The sequence below is a fragment of the Geotrypetes seraphini genome, chromosome 2, assembly GCF_902459505.1.
Source record: "Geotrypetes seraphini chromosome 2, aGeoSer1.1, whole genome shotgun sequence".
NCBI classification, from domain to species: domain Eukaryota; kingdom Metazoa; phylum Chordata; class Amphibia; order Gymnophiona; family Dermophiidae; genus Geotrypetes; species Geotrypetes seraphini.
Genome location: NC_047085.1, coordinates 95573032 through 95592853, shown reverse-complemented (window position 1 = coordinate 95592853; position 19822 = coordinate 95573032). Strand labels below are relative to the sequence as shown.

The 19822-nt window shown below is 42.2% G+C and overlaps 1 protein-coding gene across 8 annotated transcripts in view; it reads left to right on the top strand.

The window, feature by feature from the left end:
- Positions 1-19822, top strand: part of HNF4G (hepatocyte nuclear factor 4 gamma) — a 162189-nt gene that overhangs the window by 114915 nt on the left and 27452 nt on the right. For all 8 annotated transcript variants that reach the window (XM_033933469.1, XM_033933471.1, XM_033933467.1 and 5 more), the window contains exons 7-8: positions 5572-5724; positions 12094-12330. In XM_033933469.1, the coding sequence (XP_033789360.1) occupies positions 5572-5724; positions 12094-12330 (390 nt within the window). The remainder of the gene's footprint in view (positions 1-5571; positions 5725-12093; positions 12331-19822) is intronic.

The window sequence follows — 19822 nt, the reverse complement described above, 5'->3', positions numbered from 1 at the left end:
GACCTGAATAGTTAAAGGCAGAATAGAAAACCTGATTAGCATAACACAAATTGAGGCACCTAGTTATAGAATTGCCCCATTGGTATTCAGTATAAGGTGCCCACAAATACTGAAGAAACTCTGTCTCCAACACACAAATGTATGCTGTTCAAACTCATAGAATTCAATCCATAATGCATTTGTTGCCTCTAGAAAATAGCTCGCAACCCATATAGTTCTTAAAGTGAAAATAGATACAGTACTCCCATTCAACATAATTAGATAGGGGTTTTTTGGCATCAAAACCCATAGCCAAGGTTTCCACTTCAGTAATCATACAATTTACCATGGCTAGTAGATTTTCCTCCCATTATGAAAAGCATGACACTCTTTTGCAAAATTTACTTCATCCTCTTTTATTAATGTTGGTATAATTTCAGTCAGCCTCTCTGCCCATACCTTTGCCAGAATTTTTAAATCATAAGTCTACAATGATACTGGCCTATAGAATTCTAAATAACTGGCTTTACCAGGCAGTTTACATCTTTACCTAGTGCTGTATTTGTACCTCAAGTAAAAGCTCTTTGAGTGATCACTTGGGTAAAATAACTTTCTATGAGCCTACAATATGGAATATTTTTTTATAAAATTCCCCTAAAAAAAAAAAAATCTGGCCCCAGAGTCTTAGGTAATTTTAGATTTTTATTACCTGATAATTTGTTGTTGTATACCGTATACAGTAGGTGCAATAAAATTACACCTTTCTTCCTCATTCAAATGTGGGAAAGTTATTCCATGTAACAACTCTGCACTGTTTCCCGTTTGGGCTGAATATAGATGAGCAAACATACTCAGCAATATCCCTACTTCTTGTGATCATATTTCCCTTGCCATCTTGAATGTTGTCTATAAATTTTGTCTCCAGCTAGGGCTTAGTAATTTGTGTCAGAAATTTGCCTGGTTTATCGCCATAGCAAAATAATTTACTGTATACTTGTGATTTATAAAGTACTTTTTCATTCTCTCAAGCAGCAAAGTATTAAGGGCACCTGGGCCACCAAGAATTTTTCTTCATTCTCTTTAGTTGGAACCTTTTCAAATTGTTTATATTACTGCATCTGTTTGTTCCACCTTATCATTTACCCCTCCTAGATTTCTCTTCTTATTTACCATATACAGTTTGTAGGAATGCCACCTCTTAGTACTTTTTGGGACTGATTCTATACACGGTGACTAAATTGGCCAGCACCTAAAAAAGAGGCGCTGGATATGTGTCAATCACACTTAGGCACCGTTTACAGAATTGTGGCTAGTGATGCCTATGTAAAATGTAGGTGAGGGTTTTAAAGACCTACATATCCGGCATCTAAGATTTTGGAGAATCATGCTTAGTGGAACCTAAGTCACACTCTGCCCATAAAAATGCCCACTTAGGCATTAGGTGCCACTAAGCACCATGCGATAGGTGCCTATATTTTATAGAATCAGATAGGCACCTATCACACAATTTTCTTTTTCCAATTTCTGAGCCTATTAAGGATATTTTTCAAATTAACCCCCCCTTTTACTGTTTATAAATCTTTATTGATTTTTAAGACCAACAAAAGTGCAACAACAGTATATTTACATTAATCAGCAAGTTAAACACACAATCATAATCAATAACACTGCATAAAGAATATATCCCCCCTTTCCTTCCTTTACATTTCATCAAGGATTAAGACAAAGCAAAGAAATAACCCCCCCTCTCACCCTTCCCTGGATGTGTGTAGAAATAAACAAAAATTAAAGACAACTATAATGAAGTAATAAAAGATGTCAACGGGCCCCAAACCAGTTTAAATAAATTGCTATGCCCTAACATGTCAGAATTCATTTTCTCATACCTATAGCTTGAGCATAAATTCACCCACCAAAAAGGAAAATTGAGGCGATCATAAGTTTTCCAATTACAAGTTACCATTTGCATGGCTATCCCAGTCATAATTAGGAAAAGCCGGATTTTATAGCAGTCCATGGGGGACTTAATAAGCAATAATTTTCCTCATATGTCAAAGGAATTGATGACTCCAGTATGATATTAATCTGTCCCCATATTGACTTCCAAAAGTTGAGTATCAAAGGACAATAGAACAACAGATGATCCAGTGTCCCAATGTCTAGATGACAGTGCCAGCATCTATTAGATTTAGAACTGTCTAACTTTTGTAACCTAACATGGGTCCAAAAAGATTGATGTAACAAGAAAAAACAGATTTGTCTCATAGATGCTGACACTGTACATCTCATCCTCCAAGTCCAAATTCGTGGTCATTGAGATGCAGAAATATGCTGTTTTATCTCAATGCTCCAAATGTCTCTAAGACTAGTTTTTGCTTTTTTATTCAAGAATTCAGATATTAATTTATACCACTGGGCGGCCTGATGTCCTAGCAAATCTATCTGAAAGCATAGGACCTGCAAGCTATAATGATTTTTTAGATTTTGCCAATCAGGGAACCCTTTCTGAATGGCTTGCTTCAACTGCAACCACTTATAATTATGAGACTTTGAAATACCGAATGATTGTTGCAGTCGTGAAAAATAAAGCATTTTCCCATTTGATAAAACATCATCTACCTGCCTGCATCCATTGCTTCCAGAAGATCCCAGACTTACTAATTTGAATCTTGCAGTTTAGCCATAAGGATTGATAAGTGGATTTCTCTATTGGAATATCTGTTAATTTGTTAATAAATTTCAAGTTTTTCCAGGTGTCAAATAAAATACTATTGTCCTTAACATATTTGGGTAACTTGATACTCAACATATGAAACAATTGTAATGGGGACATAAGTTGCCACTCTAAATACAACCAATCAGGGAGATGTTCCATGAGCTCAGGAAGGATCCAATACATACCCTGACGTACTATATAGGCCTCATGGTACCTATAAAAATTTGGGAAATTTATCCCAATTGTTTTTTGTAATGATACTAAAGCAATTCAAGCAGTTTTACCCAGCCAAATAAATTTAGTAAGAATACTATTTAACTTCTTATAAAAGGACCCCTGGAAATAAACTGACAAGTTGTCAGTTTATTTCCAGGGGTCCTTTTATAAGAAGTTAAATACAGTGGAACCTTGGTTTACGAGCATAATTCGTTCCAGAAGAATGCTCGTAAACCAAATTGCTCGTATATCAAAGCAAGTTTCCCCATAGGAAGTAAGGGAAACTGCTTTGATTGGTTCCACCTCCTCCCCCCTCCCCACGAGGCTACCGGTGGTGCTCCATTCTCCCCCCCCCTTGAGGAATCTGACGCTGTTCCAAACCCCTCCCTGCGATCCAGCTTCCCCCCCTGCGAACCAGCATCCCCCCCCGCTCGCATTGCCCCCCCTCCACCGCGATCCTACTTTCCCCCCTCCCGAGCAGTCAATGACACCCTTTACTCGACTTGGCACCAGTGCCGGTGCCCGAAGATCCTCCCTCTTCTGACGCGGCCTGGGCTGGGCGGTGCGTCGGAGATCCTCCTTCTTCTGGTCTGGGCTGGGCTGGACTGGCTTTGAGTATTTGTGCATGCTCAAAGCCTTCTGGTCTCGCTCTCTCCGAGATTGAGAGCGAGACCAGAAGGCTTTGAGCATGTGCAAATGCTCAAAGCCAGTCCAGCCCAGCCCAGACCAGAAGAAGGAGGATCTCCGACGCACCGCCCAGCCCAGGCCGCGCCAGAAGAGGGAGGATCTTCGGGCACCGGCACTGGTGCCAAAACGGGGTAAAGTTAGTGTCATTGACGTGCTCGGGGGGGGGGGGGAAAGTAGTATCGCGGTGGAGGGGGACAACGCGGGTGGGGGGATGCCGGATCGCAGGGGGGGGCGCTCGTACAGCGAGGCAAGCTCGGTTTACGAGGCACCAAGTTTGCAAATGTTTTGCTCGTCTTGCAAAACACTCGCAAACCGGTGCACTCGTAAACCGAGGTACCACTGTAGTAATAAATTGGAGTAAATCGGAGGTTCTTCTGCTAAATGTACACTGTCCAAAATTATTATTTGATACATTCCCTTTTCTTTGGAAGGAAGAGGGTATAAAATCATTATTGCTGAAGATCACAGAAATGTGTGAGCAATGGAACCCTTTACATCGGTGGGGGAGAGTTCAAACGGTTAAGATGATGATTTTGCCTTTGGTTTGCTACCAAATGGGTATGTTGTCAGTGGTAGCAAACCATAGGCAAAATCATCATCTTAACCATTTGAACTCCCCCCCACCAAGATAGATGTAAAGGGTTCCATTGCTCACACATTTCTGTGACCTTCAGCAATAATGATTTTATACCCTCTTCCTTCCAAAGAAAAGGGAATGTATCAAATAATCCTTTTGGACAGTGTACATTTAGCAGAAGAACCTCTGATTTACTCCAATTTATTTTATATCCAGAAAATTTCCCAAATCTGTCAATCAAATCCAGTAAATGTGGAATGGTAGTTTCAGGATTCCTCAAATGAAACAAAATATCATCTGCAATCGCAGTGATCTTATATTCCAGACTTGCATAAGGAATACCCTGAATCTCCCTTGCCTGTTGAATAGCCAATAGCAAGGGTTCCAGAACAATATCAAACAGCAAAGGAGATAATGGGCACCCTTGTCTAACTCCCCTCTCCAGACGAAAACACTCTGAAAAAGTATTATTAATATATAATCTGGCAGAAGGGGAACTATACAAGGTTTGAATCATTTGTATGAATCCGGAACCAATACCAAACCAATCCATTGCTTGACAAGGACTGCTATTGACAAGAACTGATGAGTCACAACGATTTTCATTGGATATTTATGATTTCTTTAATTCTGGATTTGCACATGACACTTTATTATTGAAGTTTTTTTGTTTTTTTTTATTTAAAAAAAGCACTTTTGCACTTGAAAAAAGTTTTCAGGATGATAGAAGGTGATGTTTGTTGGTAAAATCCTGTAGGGTGCCTTCGCACTCATGCGCTGTGGATATACCCAGGTGAACTCCTTATAAAATTACGAGGAAGTTCCCATGAACTGATTATTCATCCTGTTCAAACTATATTTAAACAAAATTATATCTTATTATAAAAGTGGGTCTTCGTATAAAGAAGGAATATAGAGAACCAGTCTTTTGGACTGATTAGTATATGAGATTGACCCCTCCTTACATATCTTTTTTTTGGGCTTTTGACATTAGTGGTCTTAAATTTTCGGGCTCCTTTTATTAAATCGCACTAGCGGGGTTAATGCGCACGACTTTTTATCACGCACTAATGCCCGTGCTGGCTTTAAAACTACCGCCTGCTCAAGAGGAGGCAGTAGCAGTTAGCACGGCCGGAGGTTTAGCGTCTGGTATTACACGCATTAACCGCTAGCGCGCCTTTGTAGAAGGAGCCCTTAGTCACAGATACAGTGTATTGAGATATTCTAATGAACTTGTTTGTTGGTAATTATTTCTCCATATTAAAGTATATTCTCACAGTATTCATGATCTATTATTTTGATTGCAATCTTAAAGCTAATTCCAGCACTATTTTGTCTTATTGGAAGCTTCATTCTACAGAGAACAGGTATTGATGATGCCATTTTTATTCTTAAGGAAACGGCTATATTATTCTCCGCAATAGCTCTGAAATAGAGATCAGCAGAGTGGCTAACCGTATTCTTGATGAACTTGTACGACCTTTCCAGGAAATTCAGATAGATGACAATGAGTATGCTTGTTTGAAGGCAATTGTATTTTTTGATCCAGGTATGTTGATTCCTTGTTCATTCATTCAGACTTCAAAATAGAACACGGACAAATGCAAATCATTATAAAGTTCCCCTGTTTTTATGTCAGCTTTCAGAAGCATGATATGTATCTACAGAACAAGGCCAGCAGTGCAAGCCTAGTCCTGAAAACGTTGCTTTGAAAAATTGGAAGACTCAATTGGATCCCTGAGTCATTCCTTATTGTAAACTTCTGAGCAAATTAAATTTTGGGCTCAAATTTAAATTGCAACCTCACTAAGGCATCATCATTGAAAACAGTGAGGATATAATGGAATAGAAGGAAATCACTAAAGACACATCTATTCTCACTGTAATCCAAAACATGAACTCTATATTAACTGATCCTTGATGTTACTGTTATGAATCCTTATTAATCTCATGTAAGCCACAATGATTCCTTGCTGATAATTGCAGGGTATAAGAAACAGTATGGTATAATTTGTTATGGTTAAATAGGGTGCAATTATTCACCTTTCAACCAACACTAAGGGCCTCTTCTATCAAACTGCGCTAGCAGTTTTTAGCACAGAGAGCTGTGCTGAATGGCCTGCGCTGCTCCCGACGCTCATAGGAACTCTATGAGCATCGGGAGCAGTGCGGGCCATTCAGTGCAGCTCACTGTGCTACAAACTGCTAGCACAGTTTGATAGAAGAGGCCCTAAGACAAGAGGATGTACCACTAACAATAAGCAAACTGAAAACAAATCATAGAAATATTTTTTTTTGGATTCATCCAGTACACAATTAAACAGTAATGTCTGTTGCTGGAGGACATTAATAACTCATTTCACCATTTGTTTGTATTACATTTATTTAATTCTATTTGATTTCTCTTCTTTCTTCCAGTTTGAAAATGGCACTTTTTCTCTCCTCTATAATATATTTTATGTGTACACCGCCTTGTTATCTCCTGAGGAAAAGGCGTATATTAAACTATTAATAAACCATAAACCACAGATATTTAATGGGACTAATAGATCAGGGGTCAAATGAGGTATGGACAAATTCTTGAAGAAAAATTCCATATAAAACTATTAGCCATGTAGAAAAACCATTGCTTATCTGAAAATGAGTTCTAAGAAATAGATCTACTCTTTGGGATCTGCTGGGTACTTGTGATCCACGCTGGCCATAGTCAGACACTGGAGGCTGGTCTCAATCAGATTTAGTCTGACCTAGTGTATTCTTCTGTTCCTGCTGTGGCTGTCATTTATTTGATTTGATTATATATATTAATTACTGCCAGGATCTCATTACATAAAAGAGACCCTGTGCTAAAATAACCAAACCTAACAGTAGCCCATGTTGATAATTTTCCCTCTAAACGATGTTCTTCGATTCAAGATGGCCTACTAGATTTCTGGAATAAAGTATGGTCTACTATCTGTTCGTTGTTACACATATTAGAACCAATAACTTTTAACATCATTATCCTAAGCGATTTGAGTCTTAAATCTCCGATTGCAGAAGAACATATTAAGCTTCTAAGAATGCTAATAAATTTAGCTATCAAAATCATACTAACTCACTGGAAAGATGCCTCTGCAGTTGAGTACATCACTTGGTGGAATACAGTTTAAATTACTAATAAAATTGAGAGAGTCGCGGCTGAAAAAACAAACTGTGTAGGTGTATTTCTCAGAAACTGGAAACCACTAGTTCAATATAGTCTGACATCCTTTTAAATATTTACAGATCCATATATATCCATATCTGCCATTCCTTATGTCTAAGTGCACATCCATGCTGTCTTATGCTGTTATTCTCTGAATCTGTACCATATCTATCATTGAATATTGCTGCTAATTCTATGGGCTCCTTTTACTAAGGTGCGCTAGGTTTTAACGCATGGAATAGCGTGCTCTACATTGCCGTGCATGCTAGACCTTAATGCCAGCATTGAGCTGGCGTTAGGGCCTGTTTTACAAAGCTGTGCGGCAACAGCCCCAAAACCCTTTAAATCTCTATGGGCTTCGGGGCCGTTACTGCACTGTATCTGCTAATGTGGCTTTGTAAAACAGGCCCTTAGTTCTAGAAGCGTAGCGCGCGGTTAGGCACATGGTAATTTCCTGCATGTGTTAAAAACGCTAGTGCACCTTAGTAAAAGGAGCCCTATGTATCTGAATAAGATTGCATGGTTTTCTTTATGACGTTAAATAAATAAAAATCATTGAACTAAAAAATGAGATGGCATCCGAGAAGTAAGATATGCCAGCAATGACTCTGAGGTCAGGATGCAGAGTTGCTATACCATTGATCTTGCCTATTTGTATGGGCAAGAGGAAGGGAGTTTAGTTTACTTTGCTTTATTTCTAGTCCGCCTTTATCTAAAGCGGATTGCAAAATTGTACATACACAATAAAAATAATTAAAATACATACAAACTCCACTAACAAATTAATTACTGCCAGGATCTCATTATATAAAAAGGACCCTGTGCTAAAATAACTTGACTTAACCGTAGCTCATGTTGATAATTTCCCCCCTAAATGATGTTCTTCAAGATTCAAGATGGCATCTGAGAAGTAAGGCATCAGGATGCAGAGTTGCTATACTACTGGTCTTGCCTATTTGTATGGGAGGAACTCATGTGGCTTTCTCTGGGCTTTGGTCAATGCCTTTGTTTTGGCAAACAATGCAAAATGATTTTTAGGCTCCTGCTGGCTCTAACTGGGCTGACTTTTGTCCAGTCAGTGGTCCTGGGAAATGGTGGTGGTGATGATGGGATTTCTTTGAACCCCATAGATAGAACCAGAGCTTTGCAGACCAGAATTGCAATTTCCTTTACTTATGGAAAGCTTACTTAGAAACATAGAAACATAGAAGATGACGGCAGATAAGGGCCATAGCCCATCAGGTCTGCCCACTCTACTGACCCACCCCCAAGTCTACTATCCTAGGGATCCCACTCCGGGTGACAGGTTCCCTTGATATATTGAAGTGACTATAAATTTTAAATTATGATAAAAAATAATAAAAAAAAGATTTTGCTCTCTTAATATTAAACATATTACTCATAATGGAAGAAAAAAGCCTCAGACATATACAGTAGATTCTATATCTGGCATCTAAAAAATTGGTGCTAAAACCCCCCACTGGGTACTATTCTATAAATGGCACACAAAGTTAAGTTAAATCTGCATCAACTGAAATGTGGTGTAAATCCTTGCATCTAAATTAGGAGCCGATCACCCATATTATATAACTATATGTGCAAATCCATGTGTAAATACCCCCACTGCCCATGACCCTCCTATTTCCACTCCCCCATTTTTGACTTGGATATAAAATTTAGGCACAGAGCCCATGCTGAAGTGTAAGTTGGCTATGTCAAGGGCGTTTGGGGGAAGAGTCTGGTTAGTTCCCAATTTTCAGAGCTAACTGACCATTCAATTCATATGAGTGTCTGAGCTGTTACCACCATAGCCGGTGCTAAAAACCATGCTACGGTTTTGTAAAAGGGGGGATAAATTATTTTTTCTTCCTTTGTTGTCTGGCTATTTTATTCATGTTTATTCCAGTTTACAATTTCTGCTTTCTTCTGTCTTTTCTTAATTTTCTTTCAGGGTCTTCAGTCTATCTGCCTTTTCTCTCCTTCACTTCCTCTTCAACATCCATCTCTGACTTTAATCTTTCCATTTCAGTTCTCTTCCATTTATTTTTCTGCATCTCTATCTGCTTCTATTTACAGCTTTCCATCTCCCTCATCCTATTATGTAATATAACAGAAAAAAGGTGATTTTGTCATTTGAACTTTACATTTTTATGCCAGTGTGCATTAAAGAAAAAAAATTTGACAAATAGTTGTGAAACAAAGGTAATTTTACACAACAAAAGTGTGTAATTTAAATACATAAATTTCCTATAACATTAGCATTCGCATTCCCGTCACCTGCAACTGAAAGCTAATCACCATCAATCAATAATCACACAAATCAGTTTTATTGGAATAAATATTTGGCCGCAGCTTTATTATCTATCTGAATATTATCTTCACTTACAATACAATCTGTGTCCAAAAACCAACAAGCCCCCAATGCATATTTCACACATCCCCAGGGAGCTATTCGGTGTCGAAACTAGCTCCCGTTAAGTCTTTAAATTTATAACATTCCCCCAAATATGGCCCACGGTGACGCAAGGCCATGCTTCCCCTCCCCTCCCCCCAAACATGACCCACGGTGACGCAAGGTCATGCTTCCCCTCCCCCCAAACATGACCCACGGTGACGCAAGGTCATGCTTCCTCTCCCCCCAAACATGACCCACGGTGACGCAAGGGCATGCTTCCCCTCCCCCTAAACATGATCCACGGTGACGCAAGGCCATGCTTCCCCTCGCAGCGGTATCGCATACGAATGTTACATTTATTTATTTATTAACTGCTCATCTCCCAGATCCAACTGGACCAAACCCCATTTTCCGCCCCACCTCCCCCCAACCCCATAAGCTCAACCAAATCCACCCAAGTCGACATATAACATGTACATCCCCCACCCCACCCCACAACACTAACACAAACCATAACACCAGCACAAATGGGAGGGAGGGAGGGATAATCTTTTCCTGAAGAGACTACTCTACTCTTCCCCTTTCCTCACAGAGTTCACTCCAGCCTGCCACAACATCCAACCAATCACGTGACTGCTCCACCCCATCACCTTAGCAACCTCCCTAATCATTTTTCTTTCTTACAAGCTCTGTCTATTAACCCTTTCTTACTTCCTCTTATAAAATTGTCAATCCTTATTCTACAGACCCTTGATAACACCTCATATATTCCCCTTACCCTCTGTCCCCCCTCCCCCCATCATTCAATAAATATTACCAGCCGGTGACATCAGCTCAGCTAATGTTATATCACACCAGATGAATCTGGTGTTCTTCTTTATGACATCCCAATTCCACAGAAGAGATCTTTTAAATAGCGGTAAAAAAATTAATAAATTCATCCATATCTAAGAAACTAGAGCTGATGCAATCTATCCAATGCAATTTTCTGAATCAGCACTCCAAATAACCCTAGGAACAGGTCAAAAAACCCAAGGCACCAATAATTTTTTTTTGTTGGCCTATGCTATTCTCCATTTTTTTTTCTTAACTCCCCTCTTCCCCCTTCTAGCATCTTCTCTTTTTCTCTCTTTCCCCCCTTTAATTTCACTCTTCTAATCAGTATCTACTGTCTTGCCCTCTCCATCCAGCATATCTTCTCTCTTCTTTCCTCCAACACCTCATCTCTCTCTCTCCACCTCCATCAAAGATCTCTCCCCATCACCCTTTCCCTTTGCCATTTCCAACACTACCTACCTGGGGCTCTGGCTGTGAAGAATGGATTTGTGGGTCTGGGGTAGGCCCGAAATGCAAGGTAGGCAGCTGAATCCTCCTGGCAGCGGCCATGGCGGTAGTCCATGCTGTTTGCCGGCCACCGGGAGGAGGGGGGAGTGAGGAGTCAGCACCCATCTGGATTGCAATGAGTCTTGCCTTTGGTCCCGGTCCGGCTAAACTGGCTGGCAATGAAGAAGTCAGATGCTGTAGGAACCTTCCCTGTTGCCAAGTCACTATAGGCTCTGCTGGTCTTGATCCCACCCCTCTCTGGTTACTTCCTTATTTTGAGGGGCAGGATTGAGACCGGCAGAGCCTATAGTGACTTGATAAGCGGGAAGGCCCTACAGTATCTGAACATAAGAATAGCCTTACTAGGTCAGACCAATGGTCCATCAAGCCCAGTATCCTGTTCTCACAATGGCCAATCCAGGTTACTAAAACCTGGCTAAAACCCAAGGAGTAGCAACATTCCATGCTACCAATACAGGGCAAGCAGTAGCTTCCCCCATGTCTTTCTCAATAACAGATTATGAACTTACCAGCCAGCTTAGAGTGACCAGGACTGGATCAAAAGACAGGGCTCATTACAATCCAGATGCACACTCCCCACTCCTCCTGGCAACCAGCAAACAGCATGGATGACCGCCATGGCTGCCACCGGGAGGAATCAGCTGCCTGCCTTGCATTTCAGGTCTGATCTAGACCTGCAACTCCATTCCCCACAGCGAGACCCCTGAGAGAGAGAGAGAGAGAGAGAGATAGAGAGATTTTTAAGTTAGAGAAGTACTCAAGTGTAGACTCAAATATAAACTGAGACCCCCCCATTTATGGGCCATATTTTTGGCCCAAAAATCTTGGTTAATATTTGAGTATATACGGCATATGGACATGGAGTTTCAATTCTGTCATCTACAATTGGGTGTATCCTAAGTGTACTTTGTAAGAATTAAACTACTGTGAATCATATTGATTAACTTGACGCGAGGCATGTGGAATCTGAAGTTATTTATTTTCATGTCTAGATGCTAAAGGACTACGTGACCCATTAAAGATTAAGAACACACGATACCAAGTGCAAGTGAGTTTGGAAGATTATATCAATGATCGACAGTATGATTCCAGGGGAAGATTCGGAGAACTTCTTTTACTATTACCCACACTCCAGAGTATCACATGGCAAATGATTGAGGCAATACAATTTGTAAAACTGTTTGGAATGGTGAAAATTGACAACCTGCTTCAGGAGATGTTACTAGGAGGCAAGTTATTTTACTTCTACATTTACAAGGATGTTTTAGATATTTTCATAGTATCATGGAGGCAATCCTATAATTGGACACATCCTTTTAGGCACACCAATGCTTCTTGATAAAAGCCTATTCTTTAATGGTATCTGGGCATTCCGATTTTGTTATAGAATAAATCAGCATGAATTTGTCTAAAATATAAGCATACATAGTTGCACCAGCCATAGACCTGGCATAACTGTGGGTACCTAAATGTGGCAAAAAGCATACAAAGATTGCAGTATTCTGTAAGTTGTCTGTGTAAATGGGAGATTCATGTGACTGCACCTTTGTATTTACACACTATACTTCTTAGACACAACCTTTAAGAATAGCACTCACATACCTGTGTACAGTTACCCATGAAACTGCTGGCATTCTGTACATCTCCATGCACAAGTGCTTCATAAGTGTGGTTGCCCACTTATAGAAATACTCTTTATCACCCTAATTCTAAACCAGTGTCTCTCAAACTTTTTTTTACCTCCGGAACTCTAAATGGAGCAAATGTTTTTCACAGCACATAGGGATTTAAAGGGCTTTGGACATTTGCCACATGACAGCCACTAACGCAGCTTTGTAAAAAAGGGGGTAAATTTGAGAGTTATTTATTTAAAGTTCTTTAAGCTATGTATGGCTAATTGTAACAATAGTGAAACTAAAGTAGATAGAATAGAATTGCTCATCAATGCAATGGTTGAGCTTGTTTTTGAATTAACTCAAAACATGGCTCGATAGTCAACAAGCAAATACACATTTCATCATCCACCATCTGCAGTCATTCTTTTTTCTTTGATTCAATTTCTGTCGGAGCTGACAATCTAAGTTCATAAAGATAAGAAGATCCAAATGGTAACAAAACCTTGATTGCTTTGTTGCTCAAGGTAGGATAACTTCTGTATAAAAAGTTTTTAAACAATTACTTACCGTTAATTTTCAAGGACCAATCATGTCAAAGAATGGTGCTTTTCTGGGCAGTTGTACCCTCACACACGCAAACGTTCAGAAAATTGACCAAGTCTTGCGTACATGACGTACATGTCATCTAATGTATATTTATGAAGGGAATTTTTAAAAGTAAAGTACAATTCTGGAATCTTTCGTGGCACACCTATAATCTCTTTGGGGCACACCACTGTGCCACGACAAACAGTTTGAGAGACGCTGTTCTAAAAGGTTGCACACTTGAATTTCTGACTGGTGTACAAATCCTATATGGTATCCTCCCTCCCTTTATCCCTCTTTCTTGGAATTCCTCAAACCCTAATACCACCAGATCCTCCCATAAATTAAAACTATCCTTCCCCTCTCTAAAAGGCATTTCCCACACAGGAAAGCTAGGGACCTCCCTCCACTTCAAAATCACTGAGTTCTGGAACAACCTTACCTCCCCTCTTTGGAACTTGAGCTCTCTCCAAGTTTTCCGCAAACATCTGAAAACCTGGCTTTTCTCAAAAAATGTAAGTCTCCTTCCAACTTAGGAATCAAGGAAACTCTTATATCTTGGCATCCCAAGCCCTCTAAATTTTCTTCACACTTCTACCTCTAACCCTATGTTGTAGTTCCTTCCTATTTCTCCTACTGTAAACCACGTCGAGCTCTACGAACGTGGAGATGATGAGGTATACAAACCTAAGGATTAGATTAGATTAGATTAGCTGTAAACCACTTTGATCTGTTGTAAACTATAACAATATATTAAGTTTTTAATAAACATAAACATAAGCATAAACTTTATAGATAATTACAGTAAATGCTATTTGGCTAAATACAATGGATGCTGAATGGTGCTAACTGGCAGTTTTACAAGTAACTACCCTTAGTCTGTATAATATATATCATGAGCTCAAATTCCAGAGCATACAACTCCTTGGGGGCATGGACCTGGGAGGGGCATGGGCAAATCAGAGACATGTCAGGCAGTTGCATGCATGGTTTATGCAATACTAGTGTTTTGCTCCTAACTGCCTGCATTTGGCTGGTATAAGTACTTGTGCCTAAGATTAGGTATATAAATGCCGACTTACCTTAATATTCTATAATGGCAATTGCACGCACAAGTGTTAGAGAATCCACACTTACCTCCTCTTTTACAAAGGTGCGCTATGCTTTTTAGCGTGCAATAAATATTATTGCGCACTAAATGCTAATGCGTGCATGTTATTCTTTGGACCTGTTAGCGGTTAGCATAAGCTTTGATTTAGCGCACGTTAAACACGTGCTAAAATGCTTAGCGCGCCTTTGTAAAAGAGGGCCTTAGTCTTTATCATCCCAGCACATAACTATTGAGAATTACCCCCTGTGAGCCAGATTCAGTAAATGGCACTTAAAATTTGGGGTAACAAAAATTGATGCTGAACGGGATTCTATAATGGCCATTCAAGTGTCAATGTCCTTTATAGAAGAGCATGTAGAGCCAGGTGTTAGAGCAACTGAAACCGGGTATAAATCACGGTGAGCATCAGTTAAGTGTTAGAGTTGGATAGTCAAGGGGTGAGGGTAGGGTTTGGAGGGGGACCATTGACTGATGAATTTTGCTGTCAGATCACATATAACCAGATACATTTTGTCCAGCCAGCATGATGACCAAACAAAATGTATCTAGTGATTTATATGATCTGTTAGGGCTCCTTTTACAAAGGTGCGCTAGCGTTTTTAGCACATGCTATAGTGCGCTGGCCGAAAAACTACCACCTGCTCAAGAGAAGGCAGTAGAGGCTAACGCATGCGGGATTTTAGCGTGTGCTATTCCGCACGTTAAGGCCCTAACGCGCCTTCGTAAAAGGAGCCCTTAGTGTTGAGAATTTTCAAAGTTGAAAGATTAGTTTGAATAACTCATGAAGTTACTGTATTTTCCCGCATATAACACGCGCGTTATACGTGGTTTTTACGTACCGCGCACACCCTTGCGCGTTATACGCGTGAGCGCGTTGTACAAATTTTTTTTTACATAGTTTCCCCCCCCGACGTCCGATTCACCCCCCCCGCAGGACCGCTCGCACCACCACCCCGAAGGACCGCTCGCACGCACCCGCACCCCCACCCTGAAGGACCACTCGCACTCCCACAGCCTCCCGACCCCCCCACCCCCATCATGTAGAAGCTCCTACCGGTGTCCTGCTGCTTCCTCTTGGCGGTCCCGACACCCGACACGATCGGGGAAAGAGGGAGCTCAAGCCCTCTTGCCCCAACCAACCGCGGCACCCCCGACATGATCGGGGTAAGAGGGAGCTCAAGCCCTCTTGCCCCCCCCCGACTCCCTGACATGATCGGAGCAAAAGGGAGCCTAAGCCCTCTTGCCCCGTCGACTCCCCAACTCCCCGACAATATCGGGCCAGGAGGGAGCCCAAGTCCTCCTGGCCCTGGCGACCCCCCCCGCTAGTTGTTCGGGCCAGGAGGGAGCCCAAACCCTCCTGGCCACGGCGACCCCCTACCCCCACCCCGCACTACATTACGGGCAGGAGGGATCCCAAGCCCTCCTGCCCTCGACGCAACCCCCCCTCCCCCAACGCCCGCCCCTCCCAAGAACCTCCGACCGCCCCCCCCAGCCGACCCGCGACCCCCCTGGCCGACCCCCACGACCCCCCACCCCCCTTCCCCGTACCTTTGTGTAGTTGGCCGGACAGACGGGAGTCAAACTCGCCTGTCCGGCAGGCAGCCAACGACGGAATGAGGCCGGATTGGCCCATCCGTCCCAAAGCTCCACCTACTGGTGGTGCCTAAGGCGCCTGGGCCAATCAGAATAGGCCCGGGAGCCTTAGGTCCCACATGGGGGCGGGGCCTGAGGCACATGGGCCCGATTCCTCCTGCCCGTAATGTAGTGCGGGGTGGGGGTAGGGGGTCGCCGTGGCCAGGAGGGTTTGGGCTCCCTCCTGGCCCGAACAACTAGCGGAGGGGGGTCGCCAGGGCCAGGAGGACTTGGGCTCCCTCCTGGCCCGATATTGTCGGGGAATTGGGGAGTCGGCGGGGTAAGAGGGCTTGGGCTCCCTTTTGCCCGATGTGTCGGGGAGTCGGGGGGGGCAAGAGGGCTTGAGCTCCCTCTTGCCCCGATCGTGTCGGGGGTGCCGCGGTTGCCTGGGGCAAGAGGGCTTGAGCTCCCTCTTACCCCGATCATGTCGGGGAGTCGGGACCGCCAAGAGGAAGCAGCAGGACACCGGTAGGAGCTTCTACATGATGGGGGTGGGTCGGGAGGCTGTGGGGGTGTGAGCGGTCTTTCAGGGTGGGGGTGCGGGTGCGGGTGGGAGTGTGTGCGAGCGGTCCTTCGGGGTGGGGGTGCAGGTGCGTGCGAGCAGTCCTTCGGGGTGGGGGTGCGAGCGGTCCTGCGAGGGGGGGGGGTGAATCGGACGTCGGGGGGGGCATCAGGTTTTCAGGGTGGGGACAGGACTTCAAGGGGGAGAGGAGAGTCGGGGCGGGCAAAAGGAGAGTCGGGGTGGCCAGAGGCGAGTCGGGGCGGGTGAAAGGAGAGTTGGGCAGCATGCGCGGTATACAGGTGTGTGCGGTATATAAAAATTTCTGTACATAAATTTGTGTTTTTCGCGCGCTATACCCGCATTTTACACGGGTGCGCGTTATCTATGTGAAAATACGGTATATTCACAAAGTGGTTGATGTGTTTCCTTTTTTTCCCTTTCTTTTCTTTATTCTTTAATATTAAAATAGTTTATAATGTAGATATTGGAATCCTCTGTATTGGAACTTCCAAATGGCAGTATATCTAGATTTCAAATAAACTGTAAATATCAGCCCCAGAATTTTGAGCCTATAAAACCCTAGTAGCTAGTGCAGATTTTGTAGAATACTAGGGTCTTTTCACATGAAGCTCTTTAACATTCATGTTATAGTGTGTTGGGGCCACAACCTATCACTGTCAGTCCATTATTTGGAGCATTGTAATTACACAACCAAAACGCTGTCACAGTATAAACTACCTTGAGTAATCTTGCCTTCTCAATGAGCATTTAAAGTTTATGCAATTGATGTAGAATTATAAGATCTATCTTGTCACAATCTAGTTTTTGAGTACTATGTCAATCGATATTATTACCATATTTGGACTACTGTAATTCTATTTATTGTGGAGCATCTGAAAAGGTTCTTACTAGATTACAGTTGCTTCAAAAAGCAGCTGCTAGACTAATCTTTTCAGCTAGAAAATTTGAAAGGTTTTCACCGCTCTTGCATAAATTGCACCTACTTCCGATTAGATGCAGGATTAAGTTTAAGGCATCTTGTATAGGACATAAGACTTTACATGGTAATGTTCCAAAAGAAGCATCTCTTTTATGTGTTCAAGCTAATTTTATTAATACAGAGTAAGTGTAATTTTAAACTTCAGTTTCCAACTGTTTTTAGAGTAATTGGAAAGAGTCAAATAAGACGATCTTTTTCATATCAGGCTGTGGAACAGACTTCCATTAGAAATAAAAATCTTATATTCATATATTATTTTTCACTAGTGTTTAAGCCCGTTACATTAATGGGTGCTAGAGTAGATATCTGTCTGCCTGGTTTTTTTCCTTTGTCTCTCTCTCCTTGGACGCTGTCTGTTTGTCTTTCTGTCTGTGTCTCTCCCTGGCCCCCCGTCTGTCTGTCTTTCTTTCTGTCTGTCTCCCTGGCCCCCTGCCTGCCTTTTTCTTTTGCGCCAAGCCTGCCTGTCTCTCTGTGGCCCTCTTCTGTTCCCCCATCCCAGAGCAAAACATGATTGCTGTCTGCCTCCAGCACACCCCTCCCCCAAAGTAGCCCTCTTTCCCTCTCCCCCCTGGCCCCCTGTTGTGCCATGTCTACCTGCTCCATGGCCCCCTTCTGTTCCTCCCCTCCCAGAGCAAAGCATGATTGCTGTCTGCCCCCAGCACACACCTCCCCCAAAGCAGCCCCCTTTCCCTCTCCCCCTGGCCCCCTTTTGTGCCATGTCTACCTGCTCCATGGCCCCCTTCTGTTCCTCCCCTCCCAGAGCAAAGCATGATTGCTGTCTGCCCCCCAGCACACCCCTCCCCCATAGCAGCCTCCTTTCCCTCTCACCTTGCCCCTGTTGTGCCATGCCTGCCTGCTCCGTGATTCCCTTCTGTTACCCTCTCCCAGAGCAAAGCATAATTGCTGTCTGTCCCCCAGCATACCCCTCCCCAAAAAGCAGCCCTCTTTCCCTCTCCCCCTGCCCCCTGTTGTGCCATGCCTGCCTGCTCCGTGGTCCCCTTCTGTTTCCCCCCTCCCAGAACAAAGTATGATGTCTGCCCCCAGCACACCCCTTCCCCCAAAGCAGCCCCCTTTCCCTCTCCCCCTGCCCCCTGTTGTGCCATGTCTGCCCCTGTTGTGCCAGCTAAAAAACCACCACCGCTGTTGAGATGGTTGCACACGCTGGAAGCCGGTGCATGTGCATGAAGACGTTGGAAGCCGATGCATGTGCCTGAAGAGGTTGAAAGCTGGGGCACGTGCGGCAAGCCACCGCACATGTTCCAAATAGAATACAGTCACTGACCAGAAATCATGGTGGCAGGGATCACACTGTTTTAACAGCGCATGCGCGGGTAAGGTTTTATTAGATAGGATAATGTTTTAAAAATTTACTTTTTTGAAAAACTGTTACTCTTGATTTTAACATTTTGTGTAATTATTTTTAAAGTATGTTTGTTCCCCTTAATGTAATGTAATTTATTTCTTAGGGGTTCTCCTATAATCCACTCTGAATCGTATTTGAAAAGTAGTGAAACATAAAATTACTGATTAGATTAGATGTGGATAATATAAGCACCCAAGAGCTGGCACCTTTGGTCCCCACACTCTGCTGGTTTTGCTCCCATTCATTATTTGAGATCTCTAGCTGTTTTAATCACAAATTTAGATTTCCTGTTTGTATTATTATTATTAATGTCATCATCATCATCATTATTATTTTTTTTTATTTTAAATTTTTATTGAATTTAACATACTTTACAAGTATAAACTACTTGGTACAGAAATACAGAGTCATGTTCCAACAAAATTAAGATCATAAAGCATCATGACATTTAAAGTAAAGATTATTTTGAAACTTGACTCTTCCTTAGACCTCAATTAGGAAGAAAAGAGAGAAAAATAGTGAGCATTGCAGTAAAATACAAAGAAAAGACTTAAATGCTACTACCCGGCATTATTCTTTTGAGCTATACTCCCACCATTAGATAAACCCTTGAGATCTAAAAAGGATCGTAGATGGTCTAGTGTAAAGAACACATATTTTAAACCCATAAACTTGATAATACATTTGCATGGATAAGGTAACAGAAATGTAGCACCTAGCTTCCTTGTCTCTTCTCTCATTCCCAAAAACAATTTTCGCCTTTCCTGAGTTATTCTAGTTACATCATGATATAACCATAAACGTTGACCACAGAAAAGCATTCCAGACTTTTTAAAGAATAACCTCATAACAGAACTAAGATCTTGTTCAAAGATAAAGTTAACAATTAGAGTTGCTCTTTCTTTAACATCT